The sequence below is a fragment of the Elaeis guineensis genome, chromosome 11 (genome assembly GCF_000442705.2).
Source record: "Elaeis guineensis isolate ETL-2024a chromosome 11, EG11, whole genome shotgun sequence".
Lineage (NCBI taxonomy): Eukaryota > Viridiplantae > Streptophyta > Magnoliopsida > Arecales > Arecaceae > Elaeis > Elaeis guineensis.
The window spans coordinates 16,269,161-16,288,550 of NC_026003.2; the positions used below are offsets into that span (position 1 = coordinate 16,269,161).

A 19,390-nucleotide genomic window follows, 5' to 3' on the forward strand; every position below is an offset into this window, starting at 1 on the left:
TATGGATGGAGGAGAATGAGTCCTCCAACATGAACTTCGCTGGAGGCTAGGGAAGCCCATCCTCCACTCCTATTTAAAGAACCCCAACCCTAGTTCTTCCCCATCATCAGAGACTACCTAGGCATCACTCTCTTTCTTCTTCTCTTGGAAAACTACCAGTTGGGCTCACTGTAGCTGCCAGAAATCACACCCAAATCCTCGCCGGTATCCTAGATAAGGCCCTTAATCTTCTTCTCTTCACTTCCTCATTCACAAGCCCCGCTGCTGGTCGAGATTTCGCCAGAAAAATCCAAGGATAGGAGACCCCATTTATCCCTTATTTTCAGATCCGAAAAAACCCCTTTATTTTCCTTTTTCTGACCTTCTCCACTTCCAGCACTTGTTGCCAGAGAAGGAGACCTATTCCCTATGTTGTTCTCAGCAGTCAGCAAAGCCCCTCTATCGGGGACCACGGAAATATGGAGAAACATGCCGAAACCCCTGTTTCTTTCTGGTCATTCCTCTCTTTTTTCATTGCCGACCACCCTATCGCTGGCCACCGGTGGCCCCTTGTCGCCAATCTTCCGACTGTCGACCACCACCACGGTTACTTGCCATGGTCCTCCTCTTCTTCTTTGTCCTCTTCTTTTCTTCTTCTTTATCCTTCTTTCATTTTATTTCTCTCTCCTCTCTCTTCTTTTCTCTCTCTTCCTAGGATTTATCTATCTCCAGATGATGGGTGACCTCAATAGGTCCCTCCCTTGTAACCTGTGTTGACCTCCGTTAAGGGGCCTGACCCTTGGCCACCCAGTAGTGCATTGGCCTACAACCTGATCCTTATTGGATCCCACTAAATCTGACCATCCTCAATCATTGTGAACCACCTATACTCTGGATCTAACTTTTGATCTGATGGAATTAGTGTGATCGGACCAATCCAATTGTTGGGCCCTATCATCCTGCTAGCCCTGTCCTTCTACATCCTTGTCCAGCATGAAGCCGTATGCCCACTCGTATCTTAATTTTTAACTTTGCTTGGTTTATAAGACAATAATAAAAATTAATTGTATTTTAATGACATTGAATAGGTGAAGCTGACCCATCTAACTAAAGTGGGATTTTGAAATGTGAAGATGTAAGCAACCTAATACTTCAAAGTGTGCTTTCTAATGATGTTTGGAAAATTATAAATAGTTTATTAAATTTGATTATGATATCTGTTTTATGTTTGATTAAGCGGATCAAGTATGCTATTATTACTATCATAATTGTTCTAAAATATGTCATGTATTTTGATATTCTTGTAAGATGAATTTTGTATAATTTCACAGGGTAATTTATGAAATTTGTTTTGTACATATTCTCAGCATCGCTCTAATCTGGCCCCACCAATACAGATTATATGTCCGACCTATCAACTTGCAATATGAGAAATTATTTCAACACCGTCACCGAGCCACCAATGAATAGAATAGTTAACATTTTGTGCATCATGTATCAATTATTTGACACACACCATTGGGTCATGTGGACATAGCCTGATGCTGGATCTATAATCAGTTTATAAAAAAATAAAATTTGAAAATAAATATTTGTATTATTGGAGAATTCATTTCTTCCTATTTCCTAATCAATATTATGCAAATGATTATTTGTGTTTCGCATGCTTGGGCCCTATTTTGATGTGTTATGTTGTTTAGTGAACTAGCGTAGCTCACTACTTTTTCTTTTTATTTTCTCAAATCCTAAATCATGATTACTCAGGACTGGAGAGAATGCACTAGATTGCTTAGAGATAATCGAGTCATCTGGTCTTTTAGCTTAGTTCAATTTAGTTTTGGATATTATATCCGATTTGAATGATAATAATTAGTTGGAATATTATGACTCATGTTACTTTGAGGTTGCATTTGGTGCATCGCCCGATAATCTTGTAAGGTAATGTGGATTGCCTTCAAGATAAATTGCCACCATTAAATTGCCAGTAATGTTGATTACTATGTTTGGTACATGCAGGTAATATTGTAGTAATATTACTGAGAATCTTAACTGACATGTTTGGTATGACAATCAAATTACGGTTATGTGAAATCAAATTCTCAAAACATCTCCAATAATTTTGTCTTGGTGCTCTTCCTTTTTTTTCTTAATTGATGAATAAGTACTTTCATCAATCAGAAAGAAATTGACAATTGATAGGTTACAACACTGAGTTGGATCTCCCATCCATCGGCCCAGATCCCAAATTTTTTTTTGGATTTGGGATCAGAAAGGATGTTGGCGACAGTGATGAGAGGGAAGGCGGCGGCAGGGGAAGAGAAGATGGAGGTGGTGGAAGTGGCAGCATGCAAGTGTTTTGGGCTGATGGAGTGCATGCCGGGATACATCACGTGAGTGCAGGAGCAATATGCGGGGTGGTGGCTGTGCAGGCTTTGCGGGGAGGCAGTGGAGGACAAGATTGGGTGGTCGGGGCAACGGATCTCGATGGAGGAGGCGATGACCAAGCAAGTGAGCTTCTATCGGAACTTTCAAGCCGCCACAGCATCGCCAGTTGACCCTGCAGAGCACTTCATCGCTGTCGTACAGCAGCTCCTCCGCCGGAGCCTCAACTCGCCTTGGGTGGTGCGATCCACCCCCGACAGTCCCCGTCGGAAGGGAGGCATCGTCGTCACCGCCACTGCCAGTGCTTGGTCCCCGTTGGTTCGGATCAAGAGCTACTTCTCGACCCTGGCTGGATGAAGACAGCAAAATAAGCCTTCGAGACCAAAAAAAGAGGAAAAAAAGAAGCCGTCGAGGCTAAAAGCGGGCAGTGACTAGATTTAAGTGGAATAAACTCTCAAATGTTAAATCACCCGCCCGGATGAAGGACTCGATGGTGCTGCTACTTGGACTGTGTGGGAGTCGCACCGCTATCGATGGTGGTGACGAAAGGGGAGTTGGGTTTGGGGCAAAGGTCGGAGAAGGGGAAGTTAGTTTTGCCCTTAGGGCCGCGGAACTCGCAGGTGGCGGCATTGTAGGCCTTGGTGGCCTCCTCGGCCGTGTTAAAGGTCTCGAGCCAGACACAGCTCTTCTTCCCTAGATCCTGTATCTCCGCCACGTACCACCGCCATGGCCACTTTCTCACCCCCCAAAAGTGCACCTCCTTTCCTTCTCGTTCGCCTCTCCCGCCAGCACTACCGACAGTCTTCTCCCTTGAAGGCATGGCAAAAAATCCTAATTTTTTTCTTATTTGCTTCCTAGAGAATGTGTCGCCTCTGGATCAAGGAGCAGGGGGCAGCACTGTGGGGGTGGTGGGGACGAGTGCCGAGGAGCCATTGGGAAGGGGGACGGGACGAGGGCACAGGAGCCGCAAATTTTGTGTGATTTTTTTTTAGGGATAATTTTATCCAAAAATTCTTTTGCAACATTCCCAAAAAGTGGTAATCTGGATAGTCACCCCTCCCCAAGGCTATCTAGAATGCCTCCCGAGAGTCAATGCAGATTGTTAAGGCAATCTAGATTGCCACCCAAAAAGCATACCAAACACAGTAATCCAATGGGCCCACTTTAAATTACCAACAATCTAAATAATTTGCCAGCTACCAAACACAACCTGAGATATTTGTTTATGGAAATGATTTAATTGGATCTTTATTCAATTAATTTTTTGAAGATTGAAGAACTATCATTATTGCTCTGAATTATTATGATTTGATTGGTAGCTTTGCATGCTTATATAGTTCACCCAGCAGGAATGCGGCGTCTATTATACATTGGGTTTGGGATGTGATAAGTATATAGTGAAAAAAAGGATATGTGAATATGAGTATATCAAAAGAAGTAGAGTTGCACCAATTGAGGCTAAAGCAGTGAATTGATAAAGATCATATGAGAATGTCATACTATAACTAGAGGCTACTATATGGAGAGTCACCTAGAATTGACAAGAAAACAGAAGGCCAAAAACGAAATGGACAGAAGTTTTGTCAAGGTGATTTTGTCAAACTTATCAAAAACAGTGTGGCTGAAATCAACAAAGCCAAATAGTTGGCAAGGCTTCTTCACTGTGGTTTTGGTTCAAATAACTCCTCGTGAAGTATATGCCAAAAATTCACCACAACTTGCAGACAATTAATGTTTATGCTTATTGAAACTAAATTTATTGCCAGAACCATGAAATTATATAAAATGGACCTAGTCACTTCATAACATAAACAAACAAAGACTGCAATTTTTGAAACAAGTGAAAATAACCTCTACGACTAACCAAAAAGAAAAAAAGCTCGACAGCCAAGACACACGGTAGCACTCTAGTCTGATTCATTATAAATCCATAGCATAACCTGATCTTCAGAACTTGACATGCTACATAACTAAAGTTGGGGATTTGGCATGCTTGCTCAAAAATAGCAAACATTAAATTCATATGCAATGCATCAACAAACCATAACAGGCTTCTTGAGAAGTTTAGATGCCATATTCAATTACAATTCCAAGTAAAGCAAAACAGACAGCAACAAGATTGATCAACTACTCATTTGAAAGTTCAATAGTTGCAAAGGTTGCTTTCCAATGATGCACTACATTCTCAAGCATCATCAATTTTGAGATACTGCAGTGAAATTATTTAATAACCCAATCAACAAGTCAGCTTGGTGAACAAGGTTAACATTGCATTCTAGCATTCCCACTTGGAACCTTTTGCAAACAAAAGATAAATAATCATCGATATTTTGCTAAATTCCCAATCCAGATCATAAAACAAAAAAAGTTGTATGTCAAAAGATGCAGTGCTTACTCAAGCATCAATTCTCAATCAAATTAGATAAATAAAGTGAACATATTAAATTGCTAAATTATGTTTCCACATTTTTTTAAAAGTAAAATAGACTTTAGAATGAAGCTTCTTATCCTGCAGATGTTTAACTCTCAATAATGACCATCATACAAACTAATAACCGAAGCCAAAAAGAAGGGGGAGAGATAGAGAGAGAGGAAATAGGATGTTGCCAATATAGCTAAAGTTTCTCATCATGGCATGGAGGCCCGTCATAATTCCCATTTCAAACATGGATTCAAACAATCATGTGCATTGGATGAATATGGATCCATCTTAGAAGTATAGTTTAACTCAATCCCAACATTCACAATCTTGATACCGGACTCTATACTTATACTATGCTGGTAGTGTCCATGCATCCAACACGGGGCTGGTTCTGTTAATACACATCATATCGAGTCTCGGTCCGGTGTTAGTATGGTACACTACGTCCCATATGATGAACATTGCTCAATCCACTTATTTTTAAGCAAATCAGAAAGAGAATCATTTTAAAGATAATGTCGAGGACATAATATCAAAGAATTTATGGAAGATCCTATCAGGCCAAGGATCAGGTACTTCCTATAGAATGTGGGACATAACATGTTACTGACATTGACCCAGCAACAAAGACACTAAAGGTTGTCTAATGCCTGGTGCCTTAGGCATCAAAGGCATGACGAAGAGACCATTCATTTGCTGGTGCACTATCCTAGATCCAAGCCAGTACAGAACATATTATATAACAGGCTGGATTATGAACTAAACCATGGATGTCAAGAAGTTAAAACAAAATGCATGAAATGTGATTGGACATTAAGAGAGCATGTGAAGGGCATTTGTGATGGCTTTCGCTTGTTGGAATATTTCATTGGGTTGGATCATAAAAGTAATGTATTCCAAAGCTATCAAGGGCTTATGCAAAAGTCAGTTGGGAGGATTATCAAGCACAAATGGTAAATAAATGGAAAACCAGAGCTCAGGATGTGAGAGCGCATCAAATAGTTTTAGCAAACTGAATGCCCAAGCAACGATCTATGAAGATGGTTCAAGATCTCCTATAATACACGATACTTAGATGCTGACATCTGAGATGGTTCAAGATCTCCTATATTCACCGGGAAGAAATTTTTTTGTGGGCTATCTGGATCTGCTGAAAGGTGCTGAAGAATGGGAGGAATGTGGATGGTATGATAGAGTTGGCTGCTTAGGGGCTTGGCAGTCCCATGTGACTAAGAAAACCACACACATACTCACAGTGAGAGGGGGTTGCGGGGGATACCGTAGGCCATATTTAGCATCGCTCAGCCTTAGAATTGAAATAGCTGTAAATTACAAATCAGAAAAGAACCAAGCTATATTAACGACATCAAATACATTGACACACATTGGGACGTTGATGTGTTTTGGGTCAACAGAAAAAGCAATCATGAAAGAAAGAACTGCTCTGCATGTCAATTGAAGCAAAGCTTTGGTATAAAACTACCTTTCCTAAATTATAATAGCATGATTTACCATCATGGATAACCTGTATACCTAAAACTGTTCTGACATTAACACAAATGCAAACAATGAACGAGTGCAAAATATTATCAGATGGCATCCATTAGGGGGAAAAACCATCTATCACTGCCTATCAACGTCACATAACCGAAACAATCTATATAAACAAACAACAAAAAGCAAACACGGAGAGAGTAATCGACAAAAATGCATATATGATCGAAGAGTTACAAGACTCGCCTTCAAAGTTCATGGTCCCGTTTCTATCAAAGTCGTACATCCTGCAAAGCCCAAAGCATCAGACCAAGTTCTCCACATCATGAAATCAAAAAATAGGTGTTTTCTTGAAGTGAAAGATTAGGAGGAAAACCTGATCATCTGCTGAACGATGGAGAGAGGAAAATCGAGATTTCCAACAGCCAGCGCTCTCTGATCACCGATTTTCGAACCAAAACATGTAGAAGGAAAAAAATTGAGGGCTAAAGTTAGATTAGGGCAAGAAAAGAAAGGCGGCCAAAGGAAAAGATTAGGGTTTTGGTAGAGGGGGAAGGAGAAGCAGAAGAGAGAGAACCTGAAGCTGAGGAGCGGTGATGTTGCCGGTGTGGTTGGAGTCTACTCGGCCGAACCACTCTCGCAGAACCCCAACGTTCTCCATCGTGGAAGTAATCTGACGACGATTTTGGAGTGGGGCGCGTGGAATTTATAGGCAATGGTGGTCAAGTAAACGCGTGCAAATTTGGCTGGGAAACTTGTATGAGAAGTGCCACGGACTCGCAGCAGGCTAATAAACCCACGGGACGCTTCACGAGTACTTTACCGTAATAATAATTTTTTTAAATTTTTTTATCAAATTAATACAGATTTAAACTTATTTATCAAATTAATTAATATAAAAAAAATATTATTTGAAATAATATTTTTATAAAAAAATAATATTTTTTGATCTAATCAATAACACTTCCATAATCTACACGAAATAAAAAAAAAATAAAAATAAAAACATCGTTCAAAATGATACTTTTAAAAATGCCATTCAGAATGGCACTTTCAAATCATTATATTAAAAAAAAAATAGCGGGCCCTATCCGCATTTCTTCTTTCCACACCTCTTTCTTCCCGACGACTCCACCTACGCTGACTCCCTTCCATCCAATGCCCTGCTGTCGATAAACCACCATGCCCCCCTCCCCCTCTTCCCCCCATGGCCGTCTCTTCTTTCTCTCTTCCCCTCCCCCCCAGGCCGTTCTTCCTTCTCTCTCTCCCCCCCACCCCCAGCCCTCTCTTCCTTCTCTCTCTCTCTCCCCCCGCTTGGCCAACCCCCCTCCCCCACACCCCCCCCCTCTTCCCTCTCTCTCCCCCCAGGCTCTTTCTATCATATCTTTATTTTTCTCCTTTCAACTAATGTATTCGTTAAATTAATGTACCTGTTAATATTATTTGTTATATTCTTGAAAATGGCACTACTACAAATAGTGCGAGGAGAGGCCGGCGGGAGGGAGAGCGAGGAAAGGCCTAGCCCGTCGGGGCGGTGGTGGCGGGCGAGCTTGTCTTCACCATTCATTATCTAAATAATTATCATTAAAGTATCGTCACAAAAGACTGTCTCGATCCGATAACCCTAGATATGTCGATTATTAAAATTTAATTTCGACGATCACAAATGGTCACATAATAATCTGATAGATGAGACCATCGATGGATCCGAAAACTTGCAATGATGAATTCAGTGATATTTGTATTACACTATCAAAATTTCACTTCAATCAGACATCATTATCATTATCATGGATCATTAAATAAAAAATGAGTGACAAAAAAGCCAAAAGGTATCTGATTATAAGATGATTTTTTAGATAAATGATCTTTGCTACTACTTTGATCATTTGTACGGTGATGATCGTAAAATTCAAACCGCGCGTATGACGATCTAAAACTATATGTCGCTTGCTACTCATTTTAAATTTCTTAAGTAATTATACCTATGCTTTTGTAAGATGCACTCAATGGATTCTAACATGTACGTACGGTTTGAATTTTATGATCACTACCATACAAATGATTAAAGTACTAACAAAGATCATTTATCCAAAAAATCATCTCAATCGGATGTCAATTGGCCTTGTGATCACTTATTTTTTATTTAACGATCAAAATCATCTCATGCTAAATTGACCATGCATATGATATCCGATTGAAGTAAAATTTTGATAGTATACTATAAATATCATCAAAATCATCATCATAAATTTTTTGATCCATCCGTAATCTCTATCTATCAGATCATCATGTGATCATTCGTGACCATCGAAATCAAATTTTAATGATCGACAAAACTAGGGCTATCGGATTGAGGTAATTTTTTGTGAGGATACTCTAATGATAATTATTTAGATAATAAATGATGAAGATGTGCTTGAAATTTGATTTTACTATTACAGATTCATGTAATCATCCAAAATTATTTGTAAATATCAATTAAATAATTTAAAACTCCAATTTGAGGGATAAAATAATATTTTTTCACAAAATCATCATTACAGCCATGTAAATCTTAAAAGGTTATATGAAATCAAAAAAAAAATTGCTGAAATCCGATCTCTGGATCAAAAGTTATGGAATGATAAAATTTTTACCTACAATAGTGGTTATAATAACCACTGCCGTAGGTCCGACCTACCGCAGCGATTATGAATAACCACTGCCGTAGGTTATACCTATGGCAGTGATTACAGTAATCGCTGCTGTAGATCCGATCTATGGTGATGGTTATCCGTTATCGCGATCGTAGGTTATGCCTATCGAAGCGGTTATAATAACCACTACCGTAAGTCTGACCTATGACAACAGTTATTTATAGCCACTACGGTAGATAAAACCTACGGCAGTGGTTACTATAATCGCTACAGTAGGTCCACCTATAGCAGTGGTTATCTTAATCACTACCGTAAGTTATACCTACCACAGCGGTTATAAATAATCGCTACCATAGGTTATATCTACTACAGTAGTTACGAATAACCGCTGTCGTAGGTTATATAGCAGCAATTTTAGAACTTGCTGCCGTATAAGCGCTGCTATAGCCCCTTTTTGTAGTAGTATGGATCGAATCTAATTTTTTTTAAAATCATCAGGCCTAGGCCCGATCTGAAGCCCGAAAAAAATTTTCGGACCAGACTCGGTTAGGGGTAGTGCCCGATCCAGCCTGACCTGTTTGCAATGCTACTCGATACTTTGGTAGGCAGTTAATTTAAAAATTTTAAATATATTATATTTCATTAAATTATAGATCCATCTTTTGATTAATGTATCTATTATACGGCATCCGTATATTTATATATTTTTGTACGGATGGAAAAATTATGTACATTGGTCAATTGACTATCCAGTTTAAACAGTTTGAGAATTATAATTAATTCTATAGAAAATTATAGTAATCAAACGATACACAGAGCATTCAAAAAAAATTTCGAACAGTATTTTTCTTTAGTTCTCCTCACACATCTTCAGCCGTGTGGGGAGAACTAAAAGAAAATATTGCCAAAAATTTTTTTGACCTCTATTACGTATTGTTTGATTACTGTAATTATTTATAGAATTAATATAATTCCTGAATGGGATAGGACCTATCTATATTTTTTAGTTGATGATAGGATGTATTTCTTATGTAAGTCATTTATCAAAATAATTTTATTAATACTAAATATTTTGATTTTGATATTGTCATAGAATTTTTTGAGAAAATGGTCAGTGCTCGGGTTCATTTACTATTTATTATAATGACATAATAGAAAATAGCAAAAATGACATGCAATACAGTCAGCCTATGAGCCGATTGGTTAGGCTATCTTCATCATTATCATGTTAAGAATTATTAGACCATTTATATAGTGGTATTCCTATAGACAGAGAAAAATATGAAATCAAATTGAGGTGGAGATCTCCTAATTTATTGGGATAATTAATGCAGAGCAAGTATATCTTAGTTCCAATTAATGATGATGAAGATGTCCAAGAAATATTGATATTTTTTTTGAAATATTCAGAATCCCGATATATTGAATTATATATTGAAAAGAAAGATGTACCATTTACTGAAAATACTACTCAAATGATGGTACTGAGGTTTGGGTACTTTAATAAGCTTTTAACCCAAGAGGACAATACTCCTGGACCTTCTTCGTCTTTCATAAGTCCTATGGTGCAAACCGTTGGTATTGAGACCATATTTGTAGGACAACATTCTAATACTGTTAGCCCTAATTGTCTAATTATTCAAAGTCCTATAGTGACTTTTTCTATAGTAATTTCTCCTATGGTGACTTCTCCTATAGTGAAAGTAGCAATAAGTGCAGGATACAATACTCAAATGGAGGATGATGATTGAGTCAGCATTGAAATAAATTCTGATAATCGAAGTTTTGAGTCAGATGAGAATGAGGCTGAAGAAGAATGGCTTGATGAGGAGAGTAACAATGATGAAGATGAAGATGAAGATGGTGATGAAGATGATTTGCCCGATATTAATGTAGGAGAATCTGAAATCTGAATCTTATTTGCATGAACCTCCATAATTTTTTAGCAACTTAAATTTAGATCATGGTGGTGGTGATCTAGTGCTTATAAGGAGAGCAACGCAAGATTAAGAGGTGGAGAAAATTCTCAAACTATAACTTTAAGTGACAGAAAATGTTCTTGTGGAAAGTGGAGCATCTATAGATATCCTTGTTCATATGTTTTAGTTGTGTGCCAAGAAATTATTGTACATTTTAGTGGATTCATGGATGATGCATGCACAGTTGTGGTATACATGAATGCTTGGAGTGACAAGTTTTATATATTACCACATGAAGACTATTAAAGATCCACACATATATTCACATATATTTCTGATCATTATTGTTTGAGACCTAAGTAGAAAGATAGGCCAAAGTCAATAAGACTGCGAAATGAGATGAATAATAGACAAATAAGAAGCAAGAATCATTGTGGCATTTGTAAGGAGTAGGGTCATGATCATCATCGCCGTCTTAGGTTACTTCCACACACATCAACTTCAAGCAATGGAAGAAATTAAAGGCAGTAGAGTGTATTGCTCTATATATTTTCAGAGTTGTGTATTGTTTTATATATTTTCGATAGTTGAACTATTGTGTAATCTATGTTCAGAGTTGTATATTGTTCTATCCATTTTTGATTGTTGAACTATTGTCTAGTCTATATCCAGAGATGAATCCTTGTTCCATGTATTACATTTCTCATGCTCTAATACACTTGAGATGTATGTCATTATTTTAGATTCATTAGTGTGTTAGGACTTACGAGAGATGGCATCTGGATCTTTGAGACCGTAGTATTCTTATATTGCAAGAGATTCATCGCTCACAGGCCATCTTAGATGGCAAAGTAAGCATTCTATTTCTACTCTTATTATTTATATTTTTATAAAGAGAATCTTGTTAAAGTCATATACGTTATCTAATTATTCTATCTTATTGTAGGAGCCCAGACACCTTCGATTACAATGAGCTGATGCTGACTTATGGAAGACAGAGGATATCCTAAATAGAGTTGTAGATTATTTACGATATCTGAAGTTTTATGGAGTATATTAGATTGGATGGATACAAATAGACGTTGGTCTTACTACTGCCTTGCTTGAGAGATGGCGCATAGAGACACACACATTTTATTTTTCATTCGGTGAGGCGACCATCACGTTACAGGATGTTAGTATCCTCATTGGACTATCAGTTGATGGTGAGACAGTCACAGGAGCTAATCCCACTCTTAGCATTCTAGAGTAGCAGGCTATGTGCTACTGGTTACTAGGGTTTCAGTCCAAGGTGCAATTCTTTGATCATTCATGATGGAGGATGGAGTGTTTGGATGATCACTATCGATAATTGCACATTGGGGATGACGTATTAGAGGAGATAGTGTGACAATATATCAGGGGCCACATACTACGATTACTAAGGCGTGCTCTTTTGCCTGATACTTAATCTAACAAAATAAAGTAGATGTTTTTACTATTGTTAGAGAATTTAGATTTCACTCGTAGGCTCAGTTAGGGTAGTGCAGCACTAACGTATCCATATAGGGCTATGTGTCGGGGTTCTGCAACAGACCAGTCAGAGATTGATAGTTATCTTGTATTATTGCAGGTATGTGATATACAAATTTTAATTTTTTACATTTTATTGTAGCTCTAATTAGACATATCATGTATGATTTCTTTAGAATTGATAGATTTGGGTATAAGAGAGGATGTTGACATCAGCCCATTATGGAGATAGTTGCTTGAGATGACATCAGAGCAACATAACCCTAATGTTCCATTCAGACTAGACGCACCTTGGGGATATAGGTATAAAAATATTGATTCTATTAAAACTCAGTACTATTTTTAATCAGATGAAATTGAATTAATGTGAACATACTGTCAAGCAGATAGAATGTTGCATTCAACGTTCATCACTTGGCGACGGAGGTGGCATGAGTTTATAGATGCCAGCTGGATACATTAGCTGATACATATAGACGGATAATTTTAATTTATGTATAAATATTATTTTATAGTATTCATAATCTATTGAAAAATGAGCTTATTAATCTGATTTTATTTTTAATTCTATCAATTTTTGTGAAAGCCATACACAGATCAGATATTGTCCATATTACTATAGATTTGCATGGATGGACATGATTTATGGGCTGCTAGGATATCGCTTATTTATTTTGATGTAGAAGAGTGACACCTTTCAGATCATGTGCTACGACAGTTTGGTTAGATTCAAAGCATTCCAGAGTAATTTGATACCAGCCAGCGACTTCATCGTGTTGATCGATAAAGAAGAGCTTATATTGATTAACGTATCAGACATGCAGAGTATATCATCATTTGGAATATACGGCGAGATCATATAGTTCATGGTGATCATATATTGGGAGGCTATTCATATATCGAGGACTACATGACTTGATTTCTCAATATTACAGTATGGGTCATTGGGTAGCCTCGATATGCAGTTTTGGGATATAAGGGTGAGAGTTCTATTGTGCATATATTGGTAAGGTCACAGAAATTATGTCTTATGTCAATCTCATATTAAATTTTAATTCATTAAATTTTTATTTTATTTTTGTTATGTAGACTGATCATTTGTCGAATCTTATGTTGGATACTCGTCATGCTCTATCTACGACTGATGAGGACAAGCGGACCAAGATACTGCAGGAGATGGAGAGATCATGTTCAGGAACATTGATGACGATTGGCAATGACCCAGATAGCTGTGTGCCTTGGCATGGAGCATCCGATGCATCAGATATAAGATATATATCGTCACCATATGTTCCATATATATTATCACTATATATTTCGCAGATGTCATTACTGCATGCTACATATATGCCATGATCTTTTGATCCACAGATGCTAGAGCCTTCATTTTCCTATATGCCTCATATGATAGCACAAGATCCAAATTGGCATCATAAGTCTTCATCCGAGTGGTCTGCATAGTTGGATCCAGATGACGGGGTTAAGGGGATCACTCAGCTCGCAGATAGGTGACACAGGAGCAGAAGCAACCATTGTGGACATTCCTGAGAAGGTCCAAGCGACCATGGGCACCACGACGTCCTCATGGGACTTAATATTTTTTGGACTTGTAGTACTATGAGATTTTTTTTTGCAGACTTGATATTTTTATTTTATCTTATATTATTAATTATTATTTCTATCGAAATTAATTTAAATATTTTGCTTGTTTAATTTTATGTGTTAGGATGTTATGGTTTGTAGACATGGATACAGATCTTCAGATGTGTCTCGAAAGGTTGGAAAAGAAAATACCATACTAAAAAGATCATATAAATTAAAATATAAATATAAATAATAATAATATATCAAGTAATTCAATTACATCTTTTGAAATAGTAAGAAACAAGTTTAGACAACTTAGCTCCACTTCTCTAATATAGGGAAGAAATATATTACATTACGACGCCAGTTGAGGGGATATGCTCTAACAAAAAAAATATGTTGTCCAGCTAGACAATCCAAGAGGAGAGAGGGTGAATTAGGTTTAAAAATTTTAAACAGATATATACACTAGCTGTAAGTTAATTTAAGTATTGTATTGTGAATTTAAGCTAAAGCAAACTGTCAGGATTTCAGGAGTCGACTCGAACTAACTTTAAGTCAACTCGACTGGTCTTCCAAGATTATCATTCACTCTTCCAAGACTATCTATCTATAAAATTGATCTTAGTTCAGATTTGAAGTTCTCGTAAATACAATGATTATCTAAGATGCCACCGCCATCGTAGCCATTCAAGGTGCCACCGACATCACCACCATTATTACTATCATCACCACCACCGGAGCAAGCCAATTGAGATAGTACTTATAATCTAGATACTAGTCTCACAAGCAAACCAAAGTGCCAATAGTGCTTCAACAATCTCAGATGCAGTCCTGATGAATAGTAATCCAGTCGATACTGTTCTGACACTACCAATAACACAATTGCTGCTTGAGCACCAATATGCAGAGGTTCAATCTAGCCATCAATCCACATGGGACGATCCTAAAAATGCCATTTTAAATGGGGTGACGAAGCAGCAGGATGGAGTGGACATCGGGAAGGAGACAGAGGGGTGTCTGAGTAGAATGATGAAGAGCTTTTAAAAGTATCTTTTTGAATGGCGCTTTTGAAAATGTCATTCATGAGGAGGACATCCGGTTGGGATGGAGAAGGGAGTTAGCATCGGCGTCAGCAAAGTCATCGGGATGGAGAAGAAGCAGTGCGAGAAGGAGCAAATAAAGTGCGCAAATAATGAACTAAAAGCACCATTCAGAATGCACTTTTGAAAGTGCCATTCCGAATGGCATTTTCAAAAGTGCCATTCCGAATGGCGTTTTGAAAAGCACCATTCTAAATGGCATTTATAGCTTTTTTTTAAATTCCATATAGGCTGTGGAGGGGTTATTGACTAGGCCCAAAATTGTCCCCAAAAATGCCATTCTGAATGACATTTTTTCTGTAAAAATATCATTCCAAATGATATTTTTTTATTTGCATTAGTTTGGTAAATAAGTTTAAACTTGTATTAATTTGATAAAAAAATTAAAAAAATATTGGTATGGTAAAGTACTTTGATGCTTCTTCTATTAGTTATGAAGGTAATTATTACGTAGAATGAGTCTGCTACTCTGTCAGATAAGAGTCCCGATAAAAGTTCAACGCATCAGCTAGAAAATCTGATTTTCATTAAGGATCCATTTTTTGAGGATAAAAGTTTTATCCAAAAATTTATATTTTTCTTAATAAGTATTTTGTAGGTAACATTTAGAATGGAAAATAATTTCCTCATCTTCTTTTGTGCATTGAAAATGACTCAAATATCTATTACCCATATTTTTTTGCATTACTAGTTTTTTGGATAAATTACTAAGATCTATCCATATTTCTCATAATATCTTTTATTATATATAATAATATAATATATTATAATATATGATATTATATAATATATATTCATAGATATAGATAATATATGTTGTACATAATATAATATAATAAATAAATTATAATATATATAATAAAATAAAATATATATTATAATGTCATATATAATATTAATATATATTAAAATAATATATTATTATGTTATATTATATTTATTACAATAATTTAAAATATTAATATTTTATTATAATAATAAAATAAGATATTATACTATAACATTATATTATTATAATAGTATATTATATTAAAATAATAAATTTTTATTATCCAATAATAATACTATATTATATATAAGTTAGTATTATATATTATTATATTGTTATTATAGGGTTAAGGGTATATTAGAAATGAAATAAAAATATTATTTTTTTGATTGATAGAAAAATGACTTAACCACCTTTTAGATGGGTAAGATTTTTTTTCTATTTCATGGATAAATATTGTCCATAAAAAATTAATTTACCTATTTAGAGAAGTATGAGAATATAGATAAATTGATCATTGAAAAAATGGATCAATATTTTTATGATATTTATCTATTAAAGAATGGGTCCTAAATACGTAATCATGGTTAATCATGGCTTAATAGAAAAAAAATGGCTTAGTGGAAAGTTGTTGGGTATAGAAAAAAATGACTTTCGGAAAAGTAAATAGACGGAACCATTAATACTCAACTATTAACCTTTTGACCCGAACTTTCTGTTTGTTCCTATTCCCGTTTGTCTCGTCTCCCATATCGTTGTTCGAGTGCACACCATTGTCCGGATGTGATGGAGGCAACGCCCGATGAGAGCGATGGTGAGGCCATGCAAGGATGGGAGAAAACGCAACCGAGCCATGTATGGTGATCTCAAGGTGCGATGTTCGGAGATATCGAGGCCATTGTCTGTTCCCATTCATCCCTTTGGGTATTACTTAATACTCTCCTCTTTCATTCCCAGCATGCTATACGACCGACAGGATCATGGATCAATAGCCAATGTTATAGTTATTTTTTTGTTAGAGCAAAGGGTAAAAGCTTTATTAAGTAATAATATAGATGATTACAAAGTTTAGATAGAATTAAGCAAAATAAGACATTTAAAGTAGGAAGACCAAAGAACAATAACATAGAAGACAAAGTGCTTAAAACAAAAGAAAAAGACCATAAGCAGAAGAAGCTCAATGCAGCCCAGAGTTGGGTTGATAACTTTATGCACTTGGAATAGTAAGTGGTAAGTAAAAGATGCAACAGTCTCAATGGACAAACTGAAGTATATAACCACATGGGTTGACAGCAAAGCCTTCTCCACAAGTGGAAAAGCAAAGCAACAACAAAGAAATGGTTGTTAAAGATGCAGCGAAGTAGTGATTGCGAAGCCCAGAAATGCGAACTCTAACTTTGATTCCTCAACATTAGTAGAAGGTACCAAAGACTCAAAAATGCCAACTTAACAATCAGTATAAACAAAAGATGCTTGTAGTGTAAAAAACTCAGCAAAAGAAGCCCATAACAAGGAACACCTTGAGATATTTTGTTAACTTGAATAATCTTATTGATGATGTAACCTCCACAGCATATGCTATTGTAAGGAGAACAAAGGATAGAGAGGAGACAACCCCCAAGCTGAAAAAATATCTTACTGAAATATAGAATAACTTCACCATCCATACTCCAATCATGGAATCAGAAACAGAAGCCATTCTTGCAACCAATAAAAGAGATAAAATGTATACTTCTTAAACACAACCTGCAAGCTAAAAGCAAGATATCTAGGAATAAACCTCAAACAACAGTGGAACACAATAGTATCGGATGCTTGAAGTAACAAGAAAACCCCTCCAACAGCAATGCAATAGATATTTCCTAGATAAGCAACACCGGCAGAAGAGCCTCCCTTATTACTTCTCAATTGGTCTAGCTTTCTTGCTTTGGTTGATGCTTCAACTGGTCTTCTTAATATAGCAAAGCCATATTCACAAGGGCGGTGTGTTATGCCTATGCATTCTCTTTTTGTTTTTTTTTGATAGAATATGCCTTTTGATAAGTGCATAAATATGATAAAAAAATATTATTTTATAAACTAAATGATTTTTATTTTTTTAGAATTGATACTTCTTCATATATTTTGCAAGAAAGAGGTGCACTAACATAAAGAACCCAATCCACAGCTTAAAAGGATCAAACAAGACCAAAAATGAAATTAAAATGGATTTAAAATCAAAGCCGAAAATCTACCAAACCAATCCACAAGCTGATGGTCCACCATGGACCACTTGGTCCATGAGAAGCTTGGTGAGCCATATGAAATGCGACAATAACATCTTAAAATGAAAAGATTTTCACGCGGCTCACAGATTCCTCTTCCCACAGGGTTCATGGTGGACCACATAGGGGGTACGGTCCATGGTAGATTGCATGGAAAAATGTTGGGTGTAGCATGGAGAAAGGACCATGTAAAGGTTGGGAAGCAGTGGATGGGTTCATGGCTTGGTGCGTGGAGTCTTTTGAGTAGCTTGTACGAAAGTGTGCAATGCAAAAAGAAACGAGTGTGGTTTGACGCACGAACATGACGCGATTGGGTGTTGCAAGTAGAGCTTCACGCGCAATGAGATAGCAGACGAGTCCATGCAGAAGGAGGTGCGAGCGGTGAAGCAGCGAGTGAATGCGCATAGATCAACATAGAAAAGGAAAAAAAAAAACTTTGGAGAAAATTATTTATGCCATCCTCTCCTTTCATCTCATCCATCCAATCTTTTTTTGTTCTTAAATCTCATCCATCCATCTCCTAGCCTTTTGTTCCTTTCATTAGTCCCACATCTAAAACATACAAAAACATCCTACCTCCATTCACCTATAAAAGGTTTCAATGTCTCTACTCTTAGATAACTTTCTCCACACCATACCTCTTGTAGGGGTCCACATGACAGACGAAAATATCAATCTTTTAAATTCTTTAGTTTTTTTTTCACTTTCTTCTATCCTTCCAACACACGAGAAGGAGAGTCAGCCAGAGAAAGGTGCGAGAATCAGAAGGCTCTATAGAGGAAGGTTGTAGGAAAAAATTCTAATTTAAGTTTTCCTCTTCTTTTTATTTTTATTTTTGTTTTTAACTCTAAGCCCTGTTAATGGCTTAGGAGTTAAGAGTTTTGTATCAGTATTTTTATTTCAACAATAAATTAGTTTCTTTTCCTTTAATTTAATTTATGCAATTTTTAATTTCAACACTAGGATAGTTTAAATTCTTACATTTATTCTTCTGCAATCTTTTAATTTCTATAATTTTAAATTCTCGTAATTAGCATCGTTCTATTTTATGTTTGCTTCAAATCAATTTATTTATAACTAAACAATCTTTTTAGGATTTACGATGAAGCTAGACCATGATTAGAAACCTTTTTCTTTGAATTTTTTTTGAGCTTTTAATTTTCAAAGTTCTTCTCCCTTCATCTCTCTTGCTAAGAGATTGATGGATTATAGTTGGGTCAGAAACCCTGTATAGTCCATTCTTGATTCGGTGCTAAAGGGGATAATAGGTAGAAGGCTCACAAATCTCTTAAAATCTTTTCTTCTTCTTCTTCAAGAAAAACT

The 19,390-nt window shown here is 36.4% G+C and overlaps 1 protein-coding gene across 2 annotated transcripts in view; it reads right to left on the minus strand.

The window, feature by feature from the left end:
• LOC105061538 (uncharacterized) overlaps window positions 1-7,052 on the minus strand; it is a 63,666-nt gene extending 56,614 nt beyond the window's left edge. For both annotated transcript variants that reach the window (XM_010945619.4, XM_010945617.4), the window contains exons 1-3: window positions 6,855-7,052; window positions 6,654-6,712; window positions 6,524-6,564 (exon numbers count right to left, since the gene is read on the minus strand). In XM_010945619.4, coding sequence (XP_010943921.1) covers window positions 6,524-6,564; window positions 6,654-6,712; window positions 6,855-6,938 — 184 coding nt within the window. In that variant the 5' untranslated portion in view covers window positions 6,939-7,052. The remainder of the gene's footprint in view (window positions 1-6,523; window positions 6,565-6,653; window positions 6,713-6,854) is intronic.
• Between the last annotated feature and the right edge of the window lie 12,338 nt (window positions 7,053-19,390).